At 58.1% G+C, this 10,974-nt stretch overlaps 1 protein-coding gene across 2 annotated transcripts in view; it reads right to left on the minus strand.

The window, feature by feature from the left end:
- Nucleotides 1–10,718, minus strand: part of AP3D1 (adaptor related protein complex 3 subunit delta 1) — a 37,325-nt gene extending 26,607 nt beyond the window's left edge. The window contains exon 1 of one of the 2 annotated variants that reach the window (XM_078443688.2): nucleotides 10,367–10,718. In XM_078443688.2, coding sequence (XP_078299814.1) covers nucleotides 10,367–10,462 — 96 coding nt within the window. In that variant the 5' untranslated portion in view covers nucleotides 10,463–10,718. The remainder of the gene's footprint in view (nucleotides 1–10,366) is intronic. The other variant, XM_078443687.2, reaches the window with a different exon arrangement.
- Between the last annotated feature and the right edge of the window lie 256 nt (nucleotides 10,719–10,974).

A 10,974-nucleotide genomic window follows, 5' to 3' on the forward strand; every position in this document is an offset into this window, starting at 1 on the left:
TCACGCCACAGGGGTTGCGGGGACACGGTCTGAGGATTCCCTTGGGTTTCCTTGCTGATTCAGCACATCTACCACTCGAACGGGCTTGACCCGAAGCAGTACTGACACACGAAGTCAAGAGCCACTGGCGTGCCCCTCGGGGGGGGGGGGGAGGGGGGGCGCAAGGCTCCTTTCACCCCTGCCCCGAAGAGGCCTCAGAGAGGAGCCACGAAGCGAGTGGCCACCGCAGGGCTCGGAACGAGTTTGTCGGGTCAGTGCCCCAGCCCCGCACGTGCCCAGCACTCCATGCAGCACGAGGAGCCTCCCGTCTGTTATGCTGCCAACAGCAACCACCGCTAGGATGTGCCCGGTTGGGCACCTGCCGGCAGGACTCAGTGGTCAGCCCCTGGATGCCGTCCCCAGGGCGACCGCGTCCCGAGAGACCAGGGTGGCAAGCCCGTGGCGGACTCCTGCCCCAAGTGTCCTGTATGCTGGCCGTGCACCCTGCGTTCCCGTCCCCCGAGGCCACACCCCGCTCGGCCCCGAGACGCTCCTCTGCCTGAAGCACAGGCTCCTGGGGACAGGAGCCATCGGAGCCCTCTCTCAGCCAGGGAGGAGTTCATGAATATTTTACGACCGAGAGTCGGTGCAATGGAGCGAGTGTCACTGTATCCTTCCAACAGGCTTCCGGTTACTAAATCCCACTTGGGAATCTTCACTTGCTGTCCCTGCACACAGATGGCCCTTCCTGCATCCTGGATCATGACCGTTAACCACGTAAAAGGGGAAAAAACAGGGGGCTGTCTGGCTGAATGGGTGGGGCATCCAACTCTTGATCCCAGGGTCGAGAGTTCAAGCCCCACACTGGGCGCGGAGCCTACTCTGAATGAATGAATGAACGAATGAATGAAATGGAAAGAACAGGCAGACAGTGACAAGTGTGGGGGGACTCACGCTTACGCACGGAAGACGGGGCCAGGTGATGGCCCGGCAGCGCTCCCAGGCGCGCACTCGAGAACGGGGGGGGGGGGCTGACCGTGCAGTGGCAGGACTCGTGACGGCCCCTAAGCACAAACTCAAATGTTCTGCTGCTGCTGACGCGTTTGCACACAGTCTAGGGACCTCCCCACCCCGGCTTTCGGGAGAGCCAGGCAGAGTCCACTTCTGCCGCCGTCCACGGAGCTCCCATCAGTCCCAGGCTCCCCCAGATGCGGCTTTAAAACTATCTGGAGACACAAAAGCACCGGGTAATGTCTCTCCTGGCTTTTATCTCCAGCACCCCACAGAGCAGCCAAGGCCTGGGGCTCCTGGCTTCCAGAACCAGAACCAGAACACGGGGCAGCTGCCACTCAAGGAAGGAAATCCCAGGGGGCGGGGAACTGGTGGGGGGGCGATGGTGCCCACACGCTAACAGAAACTCAGCCCAAATCCGGGGCTGACCCCAGAGCTAGGCATGCACGGCACGTTCCAGCTAAAGCAAAAAGACACGAACACACTGCACCCGCCCCCTGCCCACAGCGAGGAGGGCAGAGCTGGAGTCTCAGCCCAGACAACAAGCTAACTGCCCCTTAAAGTAACCCTGCACCCCCATCAACACGCCTCAGAGAAAATAACACCGTCTGGAGCCTCCAAAAACGTATCAGTCACAACGTCCAGGATTCGGTCTGAAGCTACTCAAAACAAGAAACAGGATAATGTTACCCGTACCCAAGAAAAAGAGACAATCCACGAACACTGGCCTGGAGGTAGCCCAAAGGATGGAATTAGCACACGAAGGCCGCAGCTTGGCCACTGTGACCGTGCTCTCAGGAAGCAGAGAAAAGGAGGCGCTCACAAAGAGGAGGAGGAGAACTCTCAGCAAACACAAGTGGTATAAAATAAGCAAGCGGAGGTTCCAGAAAGATAATTTCTGGAACAAAGAATGCACGGAATGGACTGAAGGGCAAACTGGAGCTGGAGAGAGAAGTCAGCGCATTGGAAGGTGCGACAATAGTAACCATCCGGTCTGAAGGGGAGAAAAGTTCGAGGAAAGACAGGCAGAGCCCCAGGTCTGTGGGACAAGAGCACGCGGCAGGACAGGCATGTAATCGGAGTCCCAGGAAAGGAAGGGGGGACAGAGAACACATCTGAAACGAGAACGGCTGAAACTCCCCACATTCAGTGAAAGATGTACACGTACAGGTTCGAGAAGCTCAGCACCAACCAACAGAAAACTGAAAGAAAACCACACCCACACATCCCCGAGTCAAATGGCCAAAAACTGAAGATCAGGAGAGAATCTTTATTTATCTATTTATTTAGGTAATCTCTATGCCCAACGTGGGGCTCAAACTCACAGATCAAGAGCCACGTGCTGCACTGGCTGAACCGGCCAGGCCGATGACATCTGTCCCTGCACCTCGGGGCACTCCCGGGCGGAGGGACACGTGAGCCTGCTTGAACTGGAGCTGTGGGTAGACAGGAGGCGCCTGGCTCGCGGCCCGCGCACCTGGGAAAGGCGGGGAGGTGACGAAGGACCGGAGAGCACGTGCTCACGCAGGAGGATTCAGGACTGACCTCGAACGGGGTCGCAGCAAGTCGAAGGAAGGCAAGCGGAGCCCCGTGGCCACGTTAATCTCTCATTTACACGCAACATCACTAACAAGGAACAGGCTGGTCAGGGTGGGCGGGCGGATCGGGATCCGCGTCCAGACAACGCTATTAAAAACATACGTTAGAAAGAGCTTAAAGCCTAAGGTACGAATAGCTACGTATCCTTGCCGTTTAGTGAAAAAGAGAGAAATCGGAGGGGCGAGCACGATTCGGACTCTCAAACAGCGAACCGAGCACTGAAATGGACGATGCCCTCTCTGCACCTTCTTCGCTAGAGAATTTAATTTCGAACAAAGGACACAAACTTCCCTTCTACAGGACTCCTCAGGTCTATTGTAAGTAGCCATTTCGACCCTGGCCACCTAGCAGGATTCCCTGCAGCACTTTCTCCCCATAAACGCACCGGCGGCCCCATTATCCACATCCCCACCCAGCACCGAACGTGACGAACCACGGTCCACAGCGGACACGAGGTCGCTCCCGGTGCGGCACACCCCGTGGGTTCGGACGAATGTCACGGACACCTGCCCACCACCACGGTGTCGTCCGGAGTAGACCCACGGCCCTGAAACTCCTGTGCTCCTCCCATTCACCCTCCCCCACCCCGGCAGCCGTGCCTCCGTGGTCCTGCCTGGTCCTGCCTCGTCTAGAACATCCCGGACCGGGAACCACCCCGTGTGTCGCCTCCTCAGCCTGGCTTCTGTCACCGAGTCCTGTGCGTCTGAGGCTCCCCCGTGTCTCTGTGCGGCTCGATGGCCCGTTTTTAGTGCCGGATGGGCCACGGTCTGTCTGTCACCTGCGTGGGCCACGGTCTGTCTGTCACCTGCGTGGGCCAGTTCGTCCATCCGCTCACCTGCTGAAGGGGCAGCACACTTCCTCCAGCCCTTGACGTTTTCACAAGGTTCTCTGGACTGTCCCAAACACTCAGCTCTGTCCGCGGGCCCCACTGGCTCCCCGGCTCAGGGTCTTGGAGCCCACACCACCCTGTCCGTGAGCGTGAGCCCGGGACCCCTTACGGGCTGCGACCCCCAGAGCCTGGCACGCACGGGATGTTCCGCCGGAGTGTAAGTCAGTGTTCCGAGCCACTCGAGTTTCTCCGACCAGAAAATGTCAAGTCCTCACGACAACTGGGACAGGGTGGGGACGGCTTTCTCCGCCTTATGAAGAACAACCAGGGTGCTGACCACCATCACCATCATTTCGATACATTTTGACCCCAAAACGTAGGAAAAGTCGGTTGGGAAACGAAGGGAGCTGTTCTACCGACCACACTCGAGTGTCAGCGACAACTCAGGACGCCACGCTAGCGTTTTGCCCTGGACGGGCTCCAACGCCCCTGCGGCCAAGAGGAGCCGCGGCCACCTCGGGGAAGGCCTCACGCGCTGCCCCAGACCCACCCGGTCCCAGTAACTGGAGACGGTGGGACTCCGGCAGCCTCCCAGCCCCACCCCTCTCCCCTCCCCCACAGCCAGCCCCCAGCACCCCCCCCCCCCCCCCTGCACACACAACAGGCGGAGCTTGGCAGCCAATCACGGTCATTCCTGTCACCTTCATGGCCCGCATCACCCTCGGCTCTCACACGGGACAGACGACCAAGGGGTACCAAGGTCCACCTAAGGGGCAGGAACGCTCTTCAAAACACTTCGATGCAAATCCATGAAGACAGAAGCAGATCCAGGAGGCTGGGGGAGGGGGTGGGGAAGTATCTGTAGACGGACACGGGTTTCTTTTGGGTGTGACGGAAGTGTCCTAAAGTGACACTGTGCTGACAGCTACGCACCGTTGTTTTGGCGACAGAGAGACAGAGAGAGGCAGAGAGGGAGAGAGAGAATCTCAAGCAGGATCCACGCTTAGGGTGGAGCCCAACACAGAGCTCGATCTCACAACCACGACATCATGACCTGAGCCGAGATCAGCCGGAGCAGCGGCCAGAAGCCAGCGGCAGAGAGCTCGGTGCAGGCAGAAGCAAGCACCGGGCAGGGACACGAGGTTAGGTGATAAACTCACCAGCAAAGCAGTTCACTCAAAGAACTTCAGGCAATTACGTTAACTGAACTGTGTAACGTGCTATGTGCCATCACCCCGCAACTTATGAGGATGAGGAGCAAAGCAAATCTGGAAAGCACACCCTCTGCGTCTGCCTGCAAACAGTCTTCCTCGATTGCCACACGCAGGGTGGGTCCCCGCACGACCCGGACCCGGCTGTGACGCTGTCAGGTGGCCACACCGCCTGGTCAGTACAGAGCCCCGTCCACATGGTCACCCGCGCTTGAAAGACCCCCTCCTCTCGGGCCCGGCTAAGGTGCCAAAGCAGCACAGGGAACCCAGGGAAGCACCTGGTCATGGCCGGGTCACGGTCACGTTTACCAGTCGAGTATGTAACAGAGGGTGTGACAAATGACAGACACACACAGGGAGGGCTCCAGGAGGGTCCCGAGTGTAGGAGTGGGCCAGCCGCCGCATCGCCCTCCCAGCACGGGGACGCTTTCACCAAGACCCTCCCCCAACACACAGTTTGGAGAGGTTTGCAGAGGCGTCATCACCCAGGCGGGAGAGGTCGTTAATTCAATCCCTGGCCCATCTCCCCTCCCAGAAGATGGCCCCCCCAGGAGCCACCAAGTCATCTCATTAGAACAAAAGTCACTCCTGTCACCCAGGAAATGCCGAGAGATCTAGGAGCTCAGGGTCAGGAACAGGGTCGGAGACCAAAAAATAAATGAGGATGTTCCTAGTACTTTTATTGCTTAGGAAATTACAAAGATTTTAGAAGCTCTGCCTAGAGCCAGGGATGAGGACCAAAATATATATTTCCTTTTTTTTTTTAATTAAATTTTGTTTAACGTTTATTTTTGAGAGAGAGAGAGAGAGAGAGAGATGCACACAGAGTGCAAGCAGGGGAGGGGCAGAGAGAGAGAGGGGGAGACACGGAATCGGAAGCAGGCTCCTGGCTCCGAGCTGTCAGCACAGAGCAACGCGGGGCTCGAACCCACGAACCACAAGATCATGACCTGAGCTGAAGTTGGACGCTCAACCGACTGAGCCACCCAGGAGCTCCGATCTCCAGTATCACAATACCACAAGGTCCAACAACATGGTGACAACGTGGGAAACACAGGGTGCCCGGAGAAAGGGAAGAATGTTAGGGAATTCAGGGAGATTTTTCTTATCAATTTGGGTCAGAGATTCTCCTGGGCCATGTCTGGGGACATCTGTGGTTGTCAGACTGAGGGTGCTCCTGGCATCGAGTGGGCGGGGCCAGGGATGCTGCTCAACCCCACAGAGTCTGGGCCAGCCCCCCAGAAAATGATCCAGTCCTGAATGTCGGCAGTGCCGAGGGAGAGATCCTGATTTAGGGTAATGACCAATGTTATTAAAGAAAAGGAAAAAAACTGGGGCACCTGGGTGGCTCCATCGGTTACGCATCCAACTTCAGCTCAGTTCATGATCTCACGGCTTGTCGGTTCGAGCCCCGTGTCGGGCTCTGTGCTGACAGCTCAGAGCCCGGACCCTGCTTTGGATTCTGTGTCTCCCTTGCTCTCTGGCCCTCTCCCACTTGTTCTCACCCCCACCCCCCCAAAATAAACAAACATCAAAAAAAAAATTTTTTTAAAGAAAGAAAAGGAAAAGAACTCAGTTCAAACTTCATTATCTTTACTCTCCCTAGAAGTCACTGAAACAAAAGGATCTCTCACAAACGGAGGGCCTGCCCTGGGCCAGACGAGATACGTGCTTCAACAACAGTCCCGAGACCCGATCCCATCTAGGTTCTACATGCACCTCACAGCCTGGCGGGTCCCACAAACCTCCTGGGCTGAACCCCAGGAAACTGCCATTTTTGAGATGAGAAACAACAGAATATGAGCTCTTGCATACAGTTCAGCCTTTTTTTTTTAATGTTTATTTTTGAGAGAGAGACAGAGAGAGAGACACAGGGTGAACAGGGGAGGGGCAGAGAGAGAGAGAGAGAGAGAGAGACACAGAATTGGAAGCAGGCTCCAGGCTCCGAGCTGTCAGCACAGAGCCTGACGCGGGGCTGGAACCCACAAACTGTGAGATCACGACCTGAGCTGAAGTCAGACGCTCAACCGACAGGAGTCCCCAGGCCCCTACAGCTCAATCTTAATCCTAGGTTACATCTCATCTCAAAATATTACTCTACACAAACTGAATTTTTAAAGTTCTGAAACACCAGTTAAGTGGTTTGGAAATGTTTATACCCAAGCCAGAACAATACTACTCAGATACTAGTGGACCCAATCAGGGCCTGTGCCTAACAATGTGAAGCCACTTCAATGTCGGGGGGGGGGGGGGGGGGGCAAGCAAATAAACTAAAGCACATCCAGACTAGGCAGATGTTAAAAATACCGTGGGGCGTCTTCATATACTGCATCCTGGGAAGCAGTCAGTAAGGACCACGACCCTACAAGCAAGATGCACACAGAACCTTTTTTTTTTTTTAATGTTTGTTTATTTTTGAGAGAGAGGGAGGGAGAGGGAATGAGCAGGGGAGGGGCAGAGAGAGGGAGGGGACAGAGGATCCGGAGCAGGCTCTGTGCTGACAGCAGTAAGCCCGATGTGGGGCTTGAACTCATGAACCGTTAGATCATGACCCAAGCTGAAGTCAGACACTCAACCAACTGAGCCACCCGGGCGCCCCCAAAAGAACCTTTTTTTTCAAGTAATCTCTACACCCAAGTGGGGCTCAAACTCACAACTCTGAGATCAAGAGTCACCGCTCCACCACTGGGCGTGGCCAGGCGCCCAGGATGCAGAACGAAACCTCAACACTCGGAAATGCCCATCATTTCTCAGCACAGAAAAAACCACTCAAAACACATACCCCAAACTGATTTACAGGGAAGGAGCATTCCCCCGTTTCTTTAATAAACATCGAGTACATTTTTAAAAGTATGGGTGTGATTTTACAACCTAAAAAGATTGAAAAAGCAGCTTTCCCCCAAATATGAAGAGTACCCAGAAGAATAACTTAGGGGCGCTTGGGTGGCTCACTTGGTTAAGCATCCAACTTTGGCTCAGGTCATGACCTCACTGTAGGTTTGAGCCCCATGTCGGGCTTTGAACCGACAGCGCGGAGCCTCCTTAGGCTTCTTTCTCTCCCTCTCTCGCTGCCCACTCCTGCTCTCTCTCTCTCTCTCACATTCAACATTAAAAAAAATTTAAACACAAACTTTAGAAGTCATTTGGGGTCCCCCCCCGTCATACCCAAAGTTTAGAAGCAAGGATATCCATAAGTGGATTTTGCCCTCCCTGCCAACATTATTTGTGCTGTGTCTTAAGGATTAAAAATAAACTAAGCACCCCAGACACATATGAATTCGACCGTTGTTTTCAAACTTTTTGGACTCATTTTGAGAGACGTGTTTCCGTAATAACCCAACACGCGTGCATGCACACGCGTAGCTGAAATAAGCTTCAATGAACGGCAGTGACTTATGTGCATGCGGGACTGGGATTTTCTAGCTTCTCTTTCAACATAACTCGTTAAATTGAACTCACAACCCACTAAGGGGTCAGAGGCTGAGGTCTGGAAACAGCCAAGCAGACAGCTTCGTGGGTGCCCTGGTGCAAACCTGCATTACGTCAGCCACAGCATCCTCAGAAGCACTCGAAGGGGGTGGCTGTCACCCGACTTAAAAATGTTTTTTTTCACGCCTATTTGTTTTGAGAGAGACACAGAGTGCAAGCGGGAGAGGGGCAGAGAGAGAGGGAGACACAGGATCCGAAGCGGGCTCCAGGCTCCCAGCTGTCAGCGCAGAGCTGGACCCGATGCGGGGCTCGAACCCATGGACCTCGAGATCACGACCTTAGCCGAAGTCGGACGCTTAACGGACGGAGCCACCCAGACGCTGCCACCCCCACTTTGTACCAGAGGCACTTCCCTCGTCACCCAGTCAATAAGCCCGAGAACCTGGACGCAAGCCTCCCGATGTGCAACCACACGACTGATTCGCCAGAGATCACGCTGCATTTCCACGTGGCCTTTCAAGGCCCCGTCGAGCCTCACTTGTAGGATGCCGCACCGAAGATTTCGCCTAAAACCTATCATCAAGCCAACTTTGGAGTGCGCTAAACTGCCGCGGAGAAAGCGCCTAGTGTCGAGTCCTCACTGGGGTGTGGTAGGGAAGCAGGGGAGGACCCAGTGCAGCCAGAGGGTGCAGAAGCAGCCGAGCGGCGAGGCGACTAGAGAACACCCCAGCAACCAGCCTCCAGGTCACCCCGATCTGTTGACGAGGAAACGGGGGGGGGGGGGGGGGGCAAACACACCACGTCCCCTGGGAATCGCCCACAGGTGGAGGGCAGGACCCACACAGACACGGGCCTTGGAAGACTCTTCCCCCTCCAGCATCCCCGTGGAAAGGGCTCCAAGCCCGCGGAAAGGTGCCAGCGATTCTCAATGAATCAACTTCGGCTCAGGGAACTGCCCGGGGACAGCGAGCTTCCCCCAAACACCAGGCGCCCGAACGGGAGCGGCCTCGGTGCCTCCTCGCAATCCCAGAACAGGCGGCCCAGAGACATCCGCTGACCCAGGGAAATCAGGAGGAGAACCAGCGCACAAAAGAAACGTGCGGTGTGAACAGGTTGCAGATTCACTCGGCCCCTCCCAGCTGGGAGAGACAAAACCCAGGCCAACCAGCCCCTCTCCCGTCACCGAACCTGAAGGCCAGGACCCAGTGAGACGCGCACCGTAACCACCCCTGCGAGCGGGAGCGGCTAACGGTGCAAAACCAGGGACAGCCAAGGAAGGATAGGAGGGTGCAAAGGACCGCCCAGCGAGGTCACGCCCGTTCTGAAAAAGTGCAACGGCGGCAGGAACTCCGGCCGGCACACGGCCCGGGGGCTGCGGGTGCCTCGGGCAAACTCCCTCCCTTCCCTGCACTTCCCACCCTGGCGTGCCCGACTTCCCCGGCGCCATTGTGAGGAGGGCGGATGGCGTCGGGCAGTGGGACCCGTGGGACCGGCACCGCACGCAACAACCGCCCGCCACCGGGCAGCCTCCCCCTCCACCTGGGAAAGCGGGGTGCGCCTTCGTGACCCCCTGTGCAAGTGTGGGCTGACACCTCCTCAAGGAAGCCGGCGGCCTGGTGGCCACTGACCGTCCCCGTTCCTCTCAAATCTAGGTCACTGGCTGGGGGGAGGGGCGCAGGGAAGGAAACGGTGCCCACGGTTACGATTTTACTCGTGGACGGCCTTTTCCTCGCCCCGACTTTCGGCTTTCTGGTTGAAGTCGGCTTCCCCATTCCAGGACCCCCCAGCGGCTTCCTTATTTTGAGTCAGGGCTCCCGCGGTCTCCCCTCCCTCCCTAAGAGGGGCGGCTCCACCTTCCCGGGGACGCGGGCCCAGGAGGCAAGGCCCGATTCCCGGACCGGGCCCCAGAGGGCCACCCGGACGCATACCAATCCCATTATGGGCTCCTCCGGGAGCGGCCCGCGGAGAGGAGGGCCCCCCAACCAGGAGTCTAGAGGCCTGGATCGGAGTTAGAGCCCTCCAAAGTCTCTTCCCGGGCCACCTGCGGCGACGGGGAGGCGGGCTTCCATCGCCCAGAGGGTAAACCGAGACTACGGGGGGGAGGTACGGGAGGTCCTGAGAATCGCTGCTCGCGTCTGCCAGGGGTAAACTGAGGCTCAGGCAGAAAGAGGCGAGCGGCGGCCCGGGTCGCAAGCAGGCGGGGCTCGAGGCCTCGGGGGCGAGCAGGAGGCCGGAGTCGGGGTCCCGGGTGGTACTGGCGTTGGGGTCGGGCAGAGCCAGGCCGGCCCGGTGCGGCGCGCCGGCTCACCTCGTCCTCTTTGTGGTTGCGGATGCCGCGCACCAGGTCCTGCAGGTTCTTGTCGAACATGCGGTCGATGCTGCCCTTGACCATCTTGAGGGCCATCGCGGCGGACGCCGCCGGGCTCGAGCCCCGGGAGGCCCGCGGCAGGGCACCGTGCGGGGGCCCGGGGGCCGCGCCTGCCGCCCGCGGTGCGCTGCGCTGCCGGCTGCCGCGGTGGCGCGGGCTCCCAGGCCAGGTCGGCGGCTGTCCGCGGGGCGGCGGCGGCGGCGGCGGCGGCGACCCGCTCCGCAGGCCGCGCTCGCACTCCCGCTCCCCTCCGGCTCCGCGCCGCGCCGCTGGCAAATGGCGGACAAGATGGCGGCGGGTCAGCTGACGACAGGAGCCCAGGCCCGGCGACCCGCCCCCGGAAGCCCCGCCTCCCCCAAGGGCCCCGCCCCTACATCTCCAGGCCACCACGTTTCCCTGGCGACGCCTCCCGCCCAATGGAAACGCAGACAACGCCCTCACCGTCCGCTTAGCTTCGCACGCTCCGACTCAGGGCTCTTCTCTGTCATTGGCCAGCGGCCCCCATAACTCCACCCACTTCCTTGTTTCGGGTTCTAACCACGCCCCCC

Source organism: Panthera onca, chromosome A2 (assembly GCF_046562875.1).
Source record: "Panthera onca isolate mPanOnc1 chromosome A2, mPanOnc1 haplotype 2, whole genome shotgun sequence".
NCBI lineage: Eukaryota > Metazoa > Chordata > Mammalia > Carnivora > Felidae > Panthera > Panthera onca.